Here is an 18,480-nt window from a genome sequence, read left to right on the forward strand (position 1 = left end):
TCCTTTTTATTGCTGCATAATATTCCATTTTATGGATGAACAATAATTTGTTTACCCACGGACTTGATGGACATTTGCATATCCTCTGCAGTTCTTAGCTACCACAAATATAGCCACTGTTAAATTTTGATGTATGAGTCTTAGGGTGGACACATACTTTCATTTCTCTTGGTTAAATACTTAGTAGTGAAATGTCTAGGACATATGGTAGGTATATGTTTAATCTTTTAAGGAACTGTCAAATTGTTTTCCGAAGTGTTTCTATGATTCTACCTTTCCAATAATAGTGTATGTGAGCTCTGGCTGCTCTATGTTCTTTCCTAAACTTGGTATGGTCAGTAGTTTTCAATATGAGACAATCTACTAAGTATGTAGTGGTACCTCATGGTTTTAATTCACAGTTCTCTAACGATTACTGATGTTGATCATCTTTGCATGTGCTTATTTGCCATCCGCATTTCTTCTTCAGTGAAATCTATTCAGATCACTTGCCCAATTTTCTTTGGTGGTTTCTTGTTATTGAGTTTTGAGTTTTTATATATTTACATTTTCTTTTACCATATATGTGATTTGAAAATATTTTCTCCTAATGTATGGCTTTCATTAATATTTTCTCCTCATATGTGGCATTCCATTTAACAGTATCATTATAAGAACTGAGGTTCTTAATTTTGATGTTCAATTTATCAATTTTTTCTGTTATGCACCATACTTTCAGTGTAAAAACTATGAAATTAGTCTTATACTGATTTTCTCTATTGTTTTTCAGTTTTCATTTATTTGACTTACACTTTGATCCTTATTCTAGCTTATTAAGATAGGAACTGAGATTATTGAGTTGAGATCTTTCTTACTTCCTAACATAGCCATTTAGTGCTATATATTTTCCTCTAAGTACTGCTTTAGTACATTCCACAAATTCTGATATGCTGTGTCTTAATTTTCACCCAGTTCAAAATAAATTCTAATTTTTAAATTTCTTCTTAGACCCATTAGTTTAGAAGTGTTAGTTTCCAAATATTTGAATGTTCTTCCAAATATTGTATGGTTATTGATTTCTAACTTACTGCATTGTGGTCAGAGAACATACTTTGTATGATTTAAATTCTTTAAATTTATTGAGGCTTGTTTTGTGGTTCAGAATATGGGTTATCATCATAAATATTCTGTATGCCTTGAAAAGAAGGTGGTTCAGCTGGTGGTGGTGAAAGAGACATATACTGTATAGAGATAGATATCAATTAGACTAAGTTGGCCATTAGTGTTACTCAAGTCTTCCATGTCCTTCCATGTCTGTCTGTCTCTCTCTCAATTACTGAGAGAGGGATATTGAAATCCCCAACTATAATTCTGTGTTTGCCTAATTTTGCTTACAGTTCATTTTTGGTTCATAGGTTTTAAAGCTCTTGTAATGAGGCACATAAATATTTAGAATTGATAGATCCTCTTCATGAATTAACACCCTTCTACTATGAATATTCCCTTATTCTGTACTAATATTCTTTCTTTTGGAGTCTACTTTGTCTATTAATAGAAACTTTACTGTTTTCTTTTGATTAGTGTTAATATAGTATATTGTTACTTCCATACCTTTACTTTTATCCTATTTATGTCTTTATATTTAAGTGGGTTTCTTATAGGTAGCATACAGTGGAATCTTCCTTTTTTAGCCAAGTTCATAATTTATGTCTTTTAATTGGGCATTAGGCCACTTATAATTAATGAGATTTTGTTTTAAATCAACTATATTGCTATATGTTTTCTATTTGCCCATATGGTTTTTTTTTTTCCTTTTTTTTTCTTCCTCTCTCTTCTTTTGGATTGAATATTTTTATGATTCCTTTGATCTCATTTGTTGCCTTATCAGCTATATAAATCCTTGGTACTTCAGTGGTTACTTTAGGGTTTATATCATATATTTGTATTTATCAAAGTTTGCCCTTAAGGAATATTATAACACGTCATATATAGTATAAAAAGCTTACAATGTTTTTCTCTTTATCACTGGCTCTAAGTAATTTGATTATGATGTGCTTTTAAGCTTTGTTAGGCAGGCCTGGAACAGTCTAGGAAAATACTATAGGAAAAATTCTGCCCCACTGTGGAGACAAAAACCCTTATGAGTATTCTCCCCATTTGCCTATAAATGATAAGACTTCCCATGTGGTTGGTGGGAACAGAAACTTCTTTGCAGTCCTGTGTGAATTTCAGTGAATTATTCCCTTTTTAGGTGGGCCTTCCTGGGCCTTGGGTAGCTTCCTCATGTGTCAAGCAGGACTCTGCTAAAGTCTAGAGATCTCTGCAGATTTTTAGAGTTTTCTCTCTGTGTAGCTCTCTTGTTTTCTGCCCTGTGCATAACATACACCTCCCCAAACTCCCAGTTCATTTCTTCTACTCAGAGAGACTGCTGTGCTCCACCTAGATCTACCTCTCCCTAGAATATGTATTGGCAGTGAGCCAGTATAATTGTGAGACTCACTTCATTTGTTTTCCATTTCTTGGGGATCACTGTCTTTAACAACCCGATATCCAGTATCTTGAAAGCCACTGTATCATGTAATTGTCCAGTCTGTTTCAGGTGAAAAGGTAAGTCTGGTACCTCCATTCATTGAAGGCCTTGTAAAATTCGATGCAGGAAGTATCCAATTAATACTCAGAAAATAAATGTTAATTTTTTCACCTTTATTAAAATTAACTTACAGAAATTGAAAGGAACATAATCTATTTTAAATGACATTAGTAAAAAATTGTCCAATATCCACAAATATCCTTAACTTCAAAAAACACCAATTCATAATCTTATCACCAATACCACTCTCTGCTTTTCAGATGTCTTTAACATCTGTATAACAAATGAAAAAATATACTGGTTTTTCTGATTTTGTGTATACTTATGGACGTTGATGTTGAGAATTTCTATAAAGTACACTATGAAATCCTTACACAAAACAATCCTGTCTCATAGTACAGTTAGCTTAGCCACAGGCAGAACCCCAAACCAAATTGTTATACAAAGAACTGGACACACAAAATGTTATCTTCATTCTGGATTTCATAAAAACTGTTCAGTTTAAAGGGATTTACCATTTTGCTTCACGTGAAATATTTAAAAAGTCAGTTAAAAGTTTTCGTTTTTGTTTTTTTGCACTTTATGGTCAAAACAACATATGGTATTGTCTAAACACAGGAATGAAATGGTTATTAGAATCATTGAGAAAATACGTGTCTTGATTGTAAGGTCTTAAAAATTACCATGAAATACATTCCAACTTTTAATAATGTATTAGCTGAGAGCACAATGAGAATCCTTGCATTCTTGTCCTTAAAACAGATGACCTTTTTAGATAATTAGGTTTAGAACAGGACCCTGTATGATGTGTTCGTGGATGAGGACACATTTATTAACACATGCATCTTGAGGGGTGAGATCTTCTATTTGCAGGCACTAGAAAACTAGGCAAAATGACTAGAAGTTAGCTTACACTACTGCAGATCTTTCAACATTCTATATCACTCTATGGCATTATTGAAGTGAACATAAGTCATTTCAAAACTGTACTATATTGTAATTAGAATATAAGGTATGAGAAGTCATATTTACAATGACTATAAGCCCTCAGAGGAAGTTAATGAACTGAGGCTGACCTTGATCATTGACTCAGATCCTGCAGCACAGGGCAGTACCTGCTCCCTCTCCCACATTTGCCAACCTTTGCTACAACAGTAATCAATTTGCTGTCTTGATCTCTCAAGCATATCATACATTTTTTGATCCATCATTAAGCCTCAAACTTGTGGCCTAATTAAATTACTGAAGAAAGACACTTTGGAATTCTAGACTTTGGTAGGAGAAAAATTAAAGATAAATATTTGAACAAGGTGAGAAAATTATGACCTAATCTCCATGCAGTCATTAATGATTCAAAATTGCTGTTCAAAATAAATTAATTTTTACTTGAATGCTTTAAAAACAAAACAAAACAAAATGATGTCAAACCATTTTACAGCGTGGTAATTACATCCTAAATATAATATGTAGAAGAGAGAAACAGAAAAGGCTCCAGGGACAAGACAGCTCCACGTAACAGGTGTAAATAGATATGGAGTTGGTGTCTAAGAATCATCAAAAAGATCTTCTGGACTGTAGAAGTTACATGGGAAAACTGTGGAGGGATAGAAAAAAAAAAAAAAAGCCTAGAGTTAGAGAAATGAAAGACAGAAAAAGGAAGATAGATCAGAGAAAAGAAAAGTCAAGCTTGACACAGCCAATGAAATAATGAGCTAATGCTAAATTTTGTCAATGGGTATAAATTTCACTTGTTTCCTATGAATGATAAAAGCCAATGGAGAAATCAAATTATTTCTAGAATCAGGAGACAAGCAGTGCCATCTTATACCAAAGGAGAGAGAGTAAACCTCTAGTTACAGCAAATATAAAAAAGTAGGTTTTATAGACTCTTAAATACAGGGGATACTGGTAGTTGCCAGAAGGGAACTGAGTGTGTGTGGGGGGTGAAATAGAAGGTGATTAAGAGGTACAAACATCCAGTTATCAACTCACAGAAAGTATAGCATAGGGAATACAGTCAACAATACTGGAATAACGTTGTATGGTGACAGATGATAACTACACTTATCATGGGGAGCACTGAGTAATGTACAAAATTGTCAAACCACTATGTTGCACACCTGAAACTAATTTAACATTGCATATCAACTATACTTCAATTTTTTAATAAAGTAGATTTTAGCAAGGCAAAACCCCATTAAGAGTGGCTAAGACGGTGAAAAACAGGCAGGGGGAACAGATGATATTAGAAAGAATAAAGGAAAACAGGAATTAATTGTGTAAGCACTAAAAAACAAAGTAAATCACAGCATTTCTCTTCGCACAGAATGCCCTTCCAAAAATTACCACCAATTCAGACATAACCCCTACAAGAAGCCATAGTCCCATTAATAGGATTTCCCCCCCTTACCTCTGGGAGCCCACAGCACTCCATATAGGTAAGGCTCTTGTGTGGTATTTGTGTAAGTTTATCTTGTAACCCAGTTAACTGTAAATATTTCTATCCCATTCGATTGCAAACTACTTATGTCAGGGGCCTTTTCTTTAGTACAGTACCTAGGACCTCATGCCCTCGGCCACGGCCCACCAGGATGCTCAATGGATAGCTGCTTTAAAGCTACCTGTCAGAAGCTTAAAAATACCAGTGCTAAGATTTCATTTCTCTCTCAATAATCTAAATGATTACAGATCAGGGAGAGTGGAATTCTAGATATGGCAATATCTTGTTATATAAATTTAAGCTTGTATACCCATTTTGCTGAATTTTACTTTCATTTAAGGTGGTAGGACTTGATAAGCATCCTCTTAGTGCTTCAGTTCTAAGATGATGATTCTCCCTGCCCTGAATGCAAAGCATTTATTATCTGTGTCATTAATTTTGCAATGGATCATATAATGCCTTGTGGTATTTCTTCATCTTTTAAGTAATTCAAATTCATTTATGCCTCATCTTTCCCAACTGAAGTGCCTTGAATGGAGAAAAGGAACAAAATTTTCTCATCCCCCACACGCTAAGAACACAATAAAGATTCAATAAATATCTACCTACTTCACAAAACAAGAAAATGCTCCTTGGGCTGCAAATTCCCATCCTGAGATCCCACTGCAGATTGCCTTTTAACTAGAAGTACATAGTTGGAAGGGAACACTGATAAAGCCATCAATTATACAACTGAGTTTATAGGACAAAAATATGACACAGAAGAATTCAAGGCTTCTGCTTGTTGATAACCTGACAAAAGGAGCTCCCAGGAAGGGTGTTTTGTATTGCAAGAATGAAAACCAATTGAGCAGGGGCATCTCCTAAATCAGCAATCATAGGGGAAAACTTACCAGAGACTTTGTGCCCTTTGTTCACTGAGAGGCCCAAGGAGCAATTACCTGCTTTCGCCATGGTCATTACCATCACAAAGAATCAGGCACAGTCCCAGGGTGGAAAGACCTTATTTGCCTTTACAAAATTTCCATTCAACTCCCAGCTCTAACACTTGGTTATCAGGCTGGATTCCTTCACCTCACTAAACCTCTGTTTAAAATCATCAATACGATATGAAGTACTAATTCCTGCCTGGGATTAATTCAGGCAGCACAAATGTAGAGTTCTCTATAAATTAGAGTAATGTTTCAAAAAATCACACGTTGTATTGAGAGTGCCTGACACCACCGAAGTAGGTGGGGCTCACCTCGGTAATGGTGGCCAGTACAGGTAACTGACTTTCTCCAGAGCATCTGTGTTCTTACATGTGACTGTACTGATTTCTTTGGATCCCAAGATTTCCTTTGAGGAAAAGTCTCTAATTTAAGTACTCCGAGCCCTAACAGGGCTTCTTTTGAAACCTATCAAGTAACTGAAGAAACTACAGAGAGAGAAAAGACCATCTAAGGAGTAATAATCTAGTGGGTAGAAACTGTCATGGCATGTGTTCTCCCAGGCGGGCCTGCTGAGCACCCTGATTCCTGGACAGATATTGTATGGAGAACCAGCTAAGGACTGTCACCTTTCAATCTGAGTGCCTATAGTAGGGCCTCTGGTTCAGAATTCTCAAAACAGATCATAGAAGTAGCCCAAAGAAGAGAAAACATGTTGGGGTTAATAGAACAGTCTTACTAATGAAGACGTAAATTATTTTATCTATGTGGATAAAAGTTACAAGGAACTGGAAAATTATGACAAAAACTATATTGAACATAATATTTTTTTTGATGATTTAGAAGACACGTTCACTATCATGTCACTGTTTCAGAATCACTATACAGGTGATTTCATGGTACTTTCATTGCCTTCTGTTAAGGGTTTTATAAATTTCCCATTATCGAGGTCTCCAAAAATAAAACAAGCTGAATCCTTATCATTGATTACAGTGCTTAACAATATGGCCAGTTTAATTAAAACTTTAGCTTTGTTATTTTGTTTCTTTGACTCCTGGACAGATGGTATATTACCATTTCTTAAACTATATTCCAGAAGAGACTCTGGAATAAAACCTTTAAACTAAATAATGAATCTAGGCAGCTCTGAATTGGAATAAGGTACTGGCTACTCTTTCAAAACTAAAATATCTTGGTGAAATAGAGAAAAGAAATTATTTTATCTCTGGTACTTAAGAAGAGTTGACCCCCTAACTTTTAATGTAGAAGAAATGTGTTATTCAGTAATATCTACCATGTGTGCTGTAGTGCTTTGCTCATATGATGGGAGCAACATCTACTCATTCTAAGCAAACTCACTCTAGGTATTCACTATCACATTACACAAATAGGGGTTCATTTACTAAATGAATGTGAATAGAACATTGCCCTGTTCTTTCACAACATAAGACTAAACTCACAGAACTATATACGAAACTTGAACAAGATACATATGTAATTTTCTTAAGGAAAAAATTCTAACGCTATGATGGTCCTCTTGAATGTCTCCTGTAGGAAGAAAAGGAAGGAACATTAAGGATGTAAACAATACCCTGTTCTTTCTTATATTCCACCAGGAGTGGTTCCTCCGGTTCCAGCCTTGGCCAGAGATACAGCTCCTCCCCAAGGAGGGCACTATGACATGGAATCAGTTTCAGAAAGAGAATATATCCCTGAGCTGGTTTACTTATTATTTTTGTTTTCAACAACAAAAAGCTGAAAACTGCAAAAAGCTATCAGAGAAGTCTGTTAAAATAAATGCAGAGTCCAAAAAAATCAGTGAACCATACCAATAAGGTTTATTCCTGGGATCATCTTGGTCTTAGCTGCTGTACAACAGACTGTAGCACAGAAAAAGATAGGCATTCTGTCAGAACCTCTCCAAACAAAATATGGGGTATATATCTGCCCTTCCTCTGTAGCCATTTCTCTGTAGGAGAAAATTCCCTTTCTGGGGACACAAATGCAGATAAAACCTCTATTTGTTGGAAATAAAAAGAAACCCGGGGTCAAGAGCACTTCTGCAATTCCAATGTGAGACCTCCCTCAAGAGATGATTCTCTACCTAATCTACCCCCAACCCATTAATCTTCACGGGGCCTCCCCTGCTTACATGAACCATACAGACACTTGTAAAAATGGCGGCTCCACACACATTGCAGACACTGCCTGCTTACCCAGGAGATTTTCCAATAACAGATGTGTAGTTGTTGTTGTTTTTTTTTTTAATTTTATTTATTTATTTGACAGAGATCACAAGTAGGCAGAGAGGCAGGCAGAGAGAGAGAGAGGAGGAAGCTTTCTGCTGAGCAGAAAGCCCAATGAGGGGTTCGATCCCAGGACCCTGAGATCATGACCTGAGCTAAAGGCAGAGACTTAACCCACTAAGCCACCCAGGCGCCCCAACAGATGTGTAGTTTTTACTTTTAAAAAATGTACAGGGGCACCTGGGTGGCTCAGTGGGTTAAGCCTCTGCCTTCAGCTCAGGTCATGATCTCATGGTTCTGGGACGATGCCCCACATTGGGCTATCTGCTCAGCAGGGAGCCTGCTTTCCTCCCTCTTCCTCTGCCTGCCTCTCTGCCTAATTGCGATCCCTCTCTGTCAAATAAACAAATAAAATCTTTTAAAAAAAATTAAAAATGTACAGCACCAGCATATATATATATATATATACATATATATATATACACAAACATACATACAAACATAAATACACACATACATACATATCATTTGGGATAGTAAAACCACCCGCATACAGACTAACCTATATAGTCTAGCAACCACATCTACATTCAGCAGGTAACTATAAATCAGCTCTACATTTATCTATTATACACAGATTTAGGGTTTCTTAGAAGAAATCCAATTTAGTCATGGCATCAAATATGTGTTTTTCCCCCTCTGAGAGAGTAATATAATTGAATTCTGTCCCTCATAGCAGATCAGTGCTGTTCATCTTTGTCTAGCAATGTGTTTATAAAGGCCAGGGAAGGCAATACTGATACTTTTCCAGTACAAGCTACTAGTTAAATATCAGCTGAAGAGAATGAGTTCAACCAACCAGACAGCAACTCAGGCACCATGAAACTGGATTTGCGGAGGCTGGTGTGTGTGTTGGGGGGAAAGGGTAGATGACTACCCTCAACCAGCAACCACCCTTGCCCTCAGCTGACATCACCTTTCCAGATGGCTTGCTCAACCCTTGCTTAGGTGGTTCAAAATAAAGGCACTGTCTGTCTTTTCACCCAGAAATGTGTACACTGAGGTATAAAATGTAAAAAAAAAAAAGGACACTGATAAAAATCACATGATCGATCAAATATTGCCTAGACCTACCAGCATATTCTGTCTTCTGTCTCTGCCTTTTAACGAATAAATTGAAAAACAGTGTGCTCTGTGATAATGAAATCAGGACAACTGCTTTAAATTAAATATAACAAGTAGACCTTGTAACATGACTGAAATCCATCCCAGCCTTTTTCTAAATTCCAAAGGCACCAAATTCCTCCTTAACAATATTTGATAAGAGATGTTTAACACTTTTCATATATTTCCTGTAATTACACATTTATAACCAAATGTGGATTTACTTGGCAGCCACACCAAAATGTTTCATATTGCCCTTCGATTGCAACCCTTGTTGCTGAAATACAGTATACTAAAAATGAAATAACTTTTCCATTTTAATGTGGTTATAAGCTTCCTGCTAGGCAGCAACCTAATTGAGACTTTTGATGTTAGCTTTTTTAAGACATGCTATCCTTCATCATCTGTAGAGTATTTTAACTATAGATCTCTTGCAGTCTTCCTCAAGTTGACAGAGGGAAGGGGGAAGGGGTGGGAGGAGGAAGGCCACTTTATCAAAGTCAGTGGAAATACAAGGTATTAATTATGTTAAATGAAGAAATATGGGCATTTGGTTACTTTTGTGGGTCAGAAATATTTTAATCTGTCGCTGCCAGCCGGCTGCCTCACCCTGAACACCCCTGCACTTATATCAGTTGCAGGAACACATCAAAGTTCCAAACTGTGAGGAAAGCAGCCACCAAGTAGGGCCTTCCCCACCACCCCTGCTAACCCCTCCCTCTTCACCCTCTCCCCCCACCCTCTCCACCCCGCCCCCACCAAGGTCACAGTTTTAACTAGCAAGACCACAGCATTATCCACTACAATTGGTAATAAGGCCACGACCTTTTTTTTACATTTTGGAAATATAGATGTTAGAAAAATTGGTAAACCCTTGGCCCAAGGCAATAAAAAGAAAAAAAGAGCCCTCATAAATAAGAAATAAAACTTTTGTGATATTTAGAAAAGAAAACAAATGGTGTACTCAATTGCTCTCCGTCAAAGCAGAGTTGGCTCACACAGATGCAGCTGACTTCTAAGCTTTGCTAAGACGGCCAAGCACACAGTCCAGCAGCAGAGTTACAGGGAGGGAAACATAAATGTCGGCTTCCACGCCCAAACGCATTAAGGCAACACTTGGAAACTCTGCATATGAACAGTCAAGAAAGTCAATAGCTATTCTGTAAATGCAACATATTCTCTATAAGACCTGGATAGGGACTTATTCAAGGTCACCCAGCAACAGTTTAAAAATTCACTCAGACTATTTTGTAAAATTTTTCTGATCAAGGAATCAGATAGGTTAAGAAGTCAGGTTACTATAATATGGTACAATAATTGTAAAAATAAACAACATAAAAAAACCAGCCCAACCACACTGCTTTTGACCAAAAAAGCAACTTTTTAGTGAACTATACTTCCCTGCACTCACTTTATATTTTTTAATCTAGTTGCCTATAATGATTTCAGACAGATGCATTTATAGATGATTCTAATTTCAAGATAAATCTTTGATTTAAATAAAAATCAAAGATAACTACCAATTTTCTCTTCTACTTCACTTTCAGAAAATTTGCAAAGCAATTAATTTAACCATGGTTCAAATTTAAAGAAACGGATCCTCTCCATATAATAGGCAAACAAAATTTACCTGTTCTAGGGCTGGGTTTTGAGAGTTCTCATGTTTGAATTTTTTTAAAAACAGGAACTCATCAGAGTAAGGCACAAAAATCCTGTGATTGTCTTTAAGCTTACATTTCATGATAGTAAGTAAAGAGGGGGACATCTTTTAGGTAAAAATCCCCCCCACACCAAAAAAAAACCCAAATACAATAATAACTAAGCCCACAGCACTCAAGTGAAAAGACAAAGGCCCTCCCTCTCCCTGCCTCTGAAAAGAAACTATGAAGCCAAAGGCCTTTTCACTATTGTTGAGTCACTGCGGACTTACTGAAATGTGTGCACTTCACTACAGCCTTCCGCATCCTCAAGGATGTTAAAACTACACAAGATATCTATCTAAAGATACTCATTACAGAGCTGCATGAACTTTTTCTAATCCTAATTCAATAAAAATCCACATACCATGAGTCAGGCTTACCGACTGGTGTTCAATCAGGAATAAAAGGATTTAGAAAGACATTCACCTGCAATCACCTCACAATCTTCTTTATCATTTCACATACTACTTCTTGGAATAAAAGCGCTATGATAGGACATTTTACTTATGTTGATAATTAATTGTTGCTAGAAGTAACAGCTCTCGCCACAAGGAATTTAAAAGTAAACAAAACGAAACCTTTTTAAGCTGACCCTGGGTATACCTTCTCTGATATTAAACCATAGCAACATTCAATTTTGAAAATAAGCAGAAGTAAACATATTGATTTTCTGTTCCTATGTGTAATTCTTACTGAGTAGTCAAAGGCAAAAAAAAGTCGTAGCTGAGACAGTGAAGACTATAACTCTATTCTCAGGCTCTAAAGGAGAAGATTTATGAATACATATGGATTCATAAGTTTGTGCTTTAAATGAGAAAAATTATGGTTACATATATTTTGATTTGTTGATGTTAAATTGTGTCAAGAAAATACGCAAGCTGATATATAAATAATTTCTACCTATATATACACGTAAGAAAATAAATACATTTCTGACAATACAACATGTGAACTTCCTATCAAATTTCTGAGCTTTTAGCAATTTGGTTTAGCCATTTGGTTATTTGCTAACTTTTGCATCTGTCTGTATCTTTCAAATATAGAAGCCTCTTATATTAAACAAATTGTAGTCAGACTAGCCTGGCTTTTCCACTGATGTCTAAATAGAATTCCTTTACTAGAGCTTCCCTACTGCCTCATGTACTACCCCTCTCTCTCCCTTTAAGCAAATAACAGTTATCAGTCAACTGGCTATTTGTGTAACTTGAATTTCATTGTTAGGAGAGGAGTGTGGAAATTATTCAAAAGTCTAGATAAAGAGAGCCTGATATTTGAGGCATTATTAACACAATCTGTCTAACGTCAGTTAAAGATTCACTACTAAACATTACCAATTATAACAGCTACATGAATTCAGTAAAATACTTTTGAAAAAGGTACCAGCCTTGTATGTCTAACTTGATTTTTAAAATGACTCAGATTTAGCTTAACTACACGAAAGCAGCCGACGTTATTACTAAAACAAATACCAACCACAAAAAGCCATGCACATATTCTAGCACTCTTTCTAAAAAAATGCCTGAAACACTTGAAAAACTTGGCATAAGATACAGTCCTAACATTACTAGAGATTTGATGGGTCATGTAAAGAGTAAGAATTCATCTCCCAGATTTGAAAAACAGGAAAATAAACCTTTCCATGGATATAGAAAAAATATCCAAGTATAAACAAAATATCCATGATTAAATAAAACTTTACGTGATTAAAACTGGCTAGCATTGTATGAAATTAATGCTAATGGTTCATCATAGTCTTGTTTGCATGTTTAACATCTCCCATGGAAAAAAAAATTAAAAAAAAAAAAAAAAGACTTGCAGGAAGGAGAAGCAAAGGGAAAACTAAAGTCATACATGGTTAAGGATGGAGAGAGAAGAAATATCCCATCAGCCAGAATTAGACAATAGCAGTTTCCAATGTTGGGTCAGGAAATAAGGTAGTTAGAGAAAAGTTGCAATCTAAGGAGAAAACACTTTTAGGAAATGGCAAAATTAAAACAGAAGTAGATATGTAAAATAGATGAATGAAGACAAGGTCTTCCTGCACCAAGGGAGTTGTTTAGGAGAAACAGTGTCCGTTTGTGGCCAGCGATAATACTTTCCATTCAATAGAGTTTGCAGCTTGCTGATTCATATGATTGCAGGCTGGCGCCCTGCTGGCGAGCCTCTCCACTGAAATTAAATCCACTCTCTTCAGTTATAAATTATAATGCTCTATAAACAACACTCCCATTGGGAATGGGGAGAGCGAGAGAAAGAGAGGAAGAGAAGGAGAGGGAAGAGTGGAAAAACCAGGGAGGGAGAGAGGGAGGGAAGAAGAAAAAAAGAGCTGGAGAGGGAGAGCATTTCTGCATCGTCCACTCACTGTTTAATGTTCTGCTCGTCTGCAAAAACGAGGAGAGCAAGTCTTCCACAGACAGCACTCCTGCTGTAATTCCCACACTGTTTGATGTAGAGCCCAGAAAGGAAAGGGGGATAGTAATGGGAGGCTACGAGGAAAAGCACTTAGAAATCAATGAGTATGCAAGAAGGAGAAAAATAGATTTTAGACATGGATTTTGCAAATATATTATTGAATGTATCTCTGGGGTCCCAAGGGAGACCCAAAATAAAATTCCCGATTCTACTTAGATAAATTAGATCTACACGTTGTGCATCTTTTGATATCCAAATCAATCAGTGATAGTCCCTCAAAATGCATGGGGGGGGGAGGGGGGAGCAAAGGAAACAGAGGAAAGCGAAGATGAAAATACTCATGCCTTCACGGCCACAGACAAGGAGTCCGTAGCAAAAAGAAAGTTCAATGATTTGCTCACCCGCAGCACCCAGAAATTAACCATACTTCTTGGGTTTTTTGCTTATGAATACCTATTTCAGAATTCAATGCTAAATTCACAGGAAAGTGAACCTCAGTTGTCTCATGTTGTAGAGGTTTTGTTTTGTTTTGTTTTGTTTTAAGGTGGTTTCAAAAGTGGAAAAAATGGCAAATATTTGGTGTTGCCAATTAGCTAAATAACTTGGGGAAGAGCCCATGAGGGCTGTTCCAGATGCAGCAGCTTCGGGGCATTAACTTCTACCCACAGCCCAGGTTTCTCTGGTGTGTGTGTGAATCTTCTTTAGGAGGGATTTATGCTGCGAAGCAGGGAAGAAACCATTATTGTCATATGCCAATCAGCATTCTGAGGAATCACGTTCACGGGTTACTCATCAACTATAAAAGGACATGGTTCCGTAAGAAGAAAACATTTTAAATATTTCTTACTGAATGATGAGCCTGGACATAAAAATGGAAGGGAAGGCAGGAGCTGGAGGGGTGAGAGGAGGTGGGAGGAGGCAGAGGAGAAGCCTGTTCAAACCTAGGTCTGAACATGATTTAGGGAAAACAGCAAACCTTCAAAACCCCAAGGTGCGCTTCAGGTGAGGAAACTTCCAGGGAACCAAATCCCCCCCCAAACACAGACTTCTGTTTCTCTATCGCACTGACGCATACCAAACACTGCTCTCATTTTTCTTCCAAAGCAACACGATAAAAGCAAGCTGCAGCTTTCTACTGAAATCACGGAGTGAAGAAGGAAAGGAAAGGTGACAGATCCCGGTTTTAGACATAAAGTAATTTTACCAGGCTAAATTCCCAATCCTGAAAAAAAGGCTTCAAAATGGAAACACTGACCCAAACCTTAACTAGAGAATTAGGTTTAGGAACAACTCAGAGTTTACGCTTTCTTTCTTTTTTTTAATGTGTCCGGCTGACTGTCTCTCTCTGTCTCCCTGCTTTTGGTTGTGGTGCATACCAAGTAAATTATTTGCTGATAGGTGAATCTCAGCAAATGCGTTTCTTCCTTTGAATGCCTGGTGAGCTTGTTGGGAAAAGTCATTTAAGTCACTTAAAACAATCCCATGAAAAGTAAAACTCAATTCTGAAATAAGAGTATAACTTAGAGCTAAAAAATAAATTAAATAAAGGAAACATTAAAAGATAAATGGAGCAGGATGCTCTGTGGCTGAGGTAATCTGAGTGGAAAGGGAAGAAGGAGGGTTACGTTAATAAATGATTAAAAGGCCTTAACAAGGGCCTATCAGGTTGACCAGGAAAGCATTCTTCTCCTCGTCTCCTCCTGGAGACCACCTTTTTTACATTTGTTCTCAATGCTGATCAATATGGTTTTCATTTGCTGATTTCCATAATGCCATATGCGATCTGCCAGCCTGACACAATGAAGCTGGAAAGAGCTGAAGTCATTTGAACATTCTCGCTTATATGACTGTCGCCGGTTCACCAAATGCCTGATATTTGAAAGCCAATATTTTCCTTTTGCTTACTGACAAGTACCAGAGGAGTCTGGCCCTAGACACGTGTAAAAACTCCGCATTGGGTGGCAAATTTAAATAAGATTCAAGTTAGGTACTACACTTTCTCTGTATTACTTTTTTTTTTTTTTTTTTTTTTGCCGCCACACTTAACCTATAATTTAAGTTTGATTAAACAGAAAAAGACAAGATTGGAGTGTGAATTATCCATTTTTGGGCACAAATGTTCCCTTCTGCTGATAAAGCAAGAAATCCACTGAGTGGATTTCCACTTTCTGAGTGGAAATCCACTTCCTTGAATAAAATTCTTTTATTCAAGAAAGAATAAAGCACAAATATTTTCCGATGCCACCAAATGCTTAGGGTACATTTATTTTTTCCTGTAAAGAATCAATCTGGTTGGCCCACTACTATGTGTCTCCAAGAACTTTCACCAGAATTCCTATCAAACTATGTTGACTAATTTTTTACTCTGTCAAAGTTACTTGAATCCATGCTCTAGGACGTTGAAACAATTTTATCATGTGTTCGTTTCTTACACTTTTTTTTTCCACTGCGTAGTAAAAGGAGCTTGTTGAGGTCATCTCACACTAGTGAACCACACACAAACCTTCCATGAAGCCTGAAATGTCTCATTAAAAATTCCATTTTGTTTATTGGTCACATTTCCATACTCAAAAGACCATTTCAAGTAAAAATGCAGACAGGAACACATTTCTGAAGTGACTTTTGTCTTTTGCAAGCCAAACCAAAAAAAAAAAAAAAAAAAAGTTTGCATTCAAAGTAATATTTCAAATTTACCTTTAAAAAAATGAGATTATAAGGAGTGCCTGGGTGACTCAGTGGATTAAAGCCTCTGCCTTCAGCTCAGGTCATGATCCCAGGGCGCTAGGATCCAGCCGCATTGGGCTCTCTGCTCAGCGGGGAGCCTGCTTCCCTCTCTCTCTCTGCCTGCCTCTCTGCCTACTTGTGATTTGTGTCAAATTTTTTAAAAAATGAGATTATATTTAGTGCCAATACCTTTATTCACAATAAATTGTATTCCTTTTTACTACACTGAACACATTAAGTAATAAATATTCCAGTGATTAACCAAAGTCATGTTTTAGTTCTCAAGAATGTCAAAAGTCTGTAGTGGGCAGTGCTGTCCCGGAACTACGAAAACAGAATCTCAGAATTTCGCCAAAAAATTTTCCTGAGTTTTCCCAAAAAGGTGAATGTGTCATGACTGAGTCAGACCCAAAGTTTTAAAAATAGTTATATCTCCAAATATTGTATTTGTCCTGACTCGTAATTCACAATCTCTGCTTGCTGTATTACATTAGTCCTTCCTTCCTTCCTTTCTTCCTCCCTCTCTTCCTTCCCTCTTTCCTTCCCTTTTTACACATGCTCATCCAATGAAGGGCATGGCTGGCTCAAAACAAAGTGAAGGAAGGCAATGTGACAAATATCTAAAAGATATCTAAAATATCTAAAAGAATATCTCTTAAAGAGAACCAAGTGGTCCTAAGGAATGAACAAACACCAAGCTTCCTTACTCAGTCCTTGCTCCCCATCTCTAAAAGAATGAATTATTGTCCATCCATTTTCCTTTCTCATAATTCCATTATCAATGAGAAAAGGACATTAAAACAATAACCCCCTTAAACTGGCTCGTTCCAGAACATGGATTGTTCAAATTTGTTGATGGTGGTGGTTGTTTTTTAAGTCCTTTGGAAAAGAGCAGCAGACTCTACTCCCAAATGGGAAGACAGAAGTTCGAACATGTTTGCTAAAGAATCTTATAAATGCTGTTGAGTTTTGATATAAAAGTTGATAAGATGCAAACAGTGAAGCTTAGCAAAAAACAAGAAAACAAAAAAATCAATACAAGGATTCTACAGGGATACAGTGGTGGAGAGAATGCATTTCAGGGGCCTGCTCTGTGACTCTGAAATTTTTGGATTAAGGTAAAAGGATAAAAAGCATGCAGTCTGTCTAAAAGTACCAAGTTATTTTCTCTTATGAATTCCAAATTAAGTAAATGGTAGAGGTCACATTACTTAGGGCGTTTGGAGAAGTCAGATCTTTTATGCACACAGGCATTGCTTTCCCTCTCATATTCATAGTAAAAACAGTAACACAGCAAATGGACGGAGAGAAAAGATAATGTTGCCTACATAGGAATGTAGAAAGGCAGGAGTGATATTCTCAAAGTCTAGTGACCAGTGGCAGACTGCCCTATGAGAGCTTTAGCTACTAACATTTTGCTTTACTTGAACCATGATTACCACACAGAGACAGGTCAGATTAACACTCTCCTATATCAAAACATTATGGTAACAATAGGTTAGTCAGAACACTTGAATAGACTCTCATAAAAGATGTAATCACAATCAGAATAGACTTCTAAAGTGAGGTAATGAGTGGGAGCGAGGCAAAGGCCACTCATATGTGCAGAAGTAACAGGAAGAGAAAGAGGGCTCTATGTACAATTGACAGGTGAGAAACCCATCCAGGTTCTTCTGAGCTCTAATGAATTTGGGAGGATGAGAAAAACTGAGTTAGAATAGGATGACAGAAGAACATTGCTTAAATAGGAAGGAAAGGAAATCTCTCCTGCAATGTCCATATAGCACAAATAACAACAGTTTACTAACAAATGGTTCCCTTGTAGAGAAAAAAAAGTCTCTGGGAAGCTGTCTGTAGAGCCCTTGCCTCAGATGGGACAGGGCAATCACGATTCACTGCTTTGTAGAAGGAAGTGTACCAGCAAATGAGAGGGCACCCTTCTTTCCAAAAGGAAAATGACCAGGAATTTGCAGTATTAGGATAGTTATGGTCTTTTATGATTTTAAACCTACCCTAAAGATCTCATCCTCTTCATAACAAAATGAAACATGCAGCTTAGAACTGGATGTCTTGGGGCGCCTGGGTTGGTTCAGTCAGTTAAGCATGTGACTCTTGGTTTTGGCTCAGGCCATGATCTCGGGGTTCTGGGATCGAGCCCTGTGCCCACCTCCATGCTCAGCAGGGAGTCTGCTTGGGATTCGCTCCCACTGCCCTTACCCCCTGCTCACACGCACTCTCTCTCTCTAAAATAAATAAAAATAAATATTAAAACAAACAAACAAACCTGGATGTCTAG

General features: G+C 37.1%; 1 protein-coding gene across 9 annotated transcripts in view; it reads right to left on the minus strand.

The window, feature by feature from the left end:
* The window catches only part of BCAS3 (BCAS3 microtubule associated cell migration factor), a 591,123-nt gene that overhangs the window by 183,345 nt on the left and 389,298 nt on the right, over positions 1-18,480 (minus strand). Inside the window, exon 24 of one of the 9 annotated variants that reach the window (XM_059149983.1) lies at positions 108-4,163. The exons of the other annotated variants lie outside the window; for them this stretch is intronic. Coding sequence (XP_059005966.1) covers positions 4,114-4,163 — 50 coding nt within the window. The 3' untranslated portion in view covers positions 108-4,113. Of the gene's footprint in view, positions 1-107; positions 4,164-18,480 lie in introns of those variants that run through there. 9 annotated transcript variants of the gene reach the window in all.

Source organism: Mustela lutreola, chromosome 15 (genome assembly GCF_030435805.1).
Source record: "Mustela lutreola isolate mMusLut2 chromosome 15, mMusLut2.pri, whole genome shotgun sequence".
In the NCBI taxonomy this organism is placed as follows: domain Eukaryota; kingdom Metazoa; phylum Chordata; class Mammalia; order Carnivora; family Mustelidae; genus Mustela; species Mustela lutreola.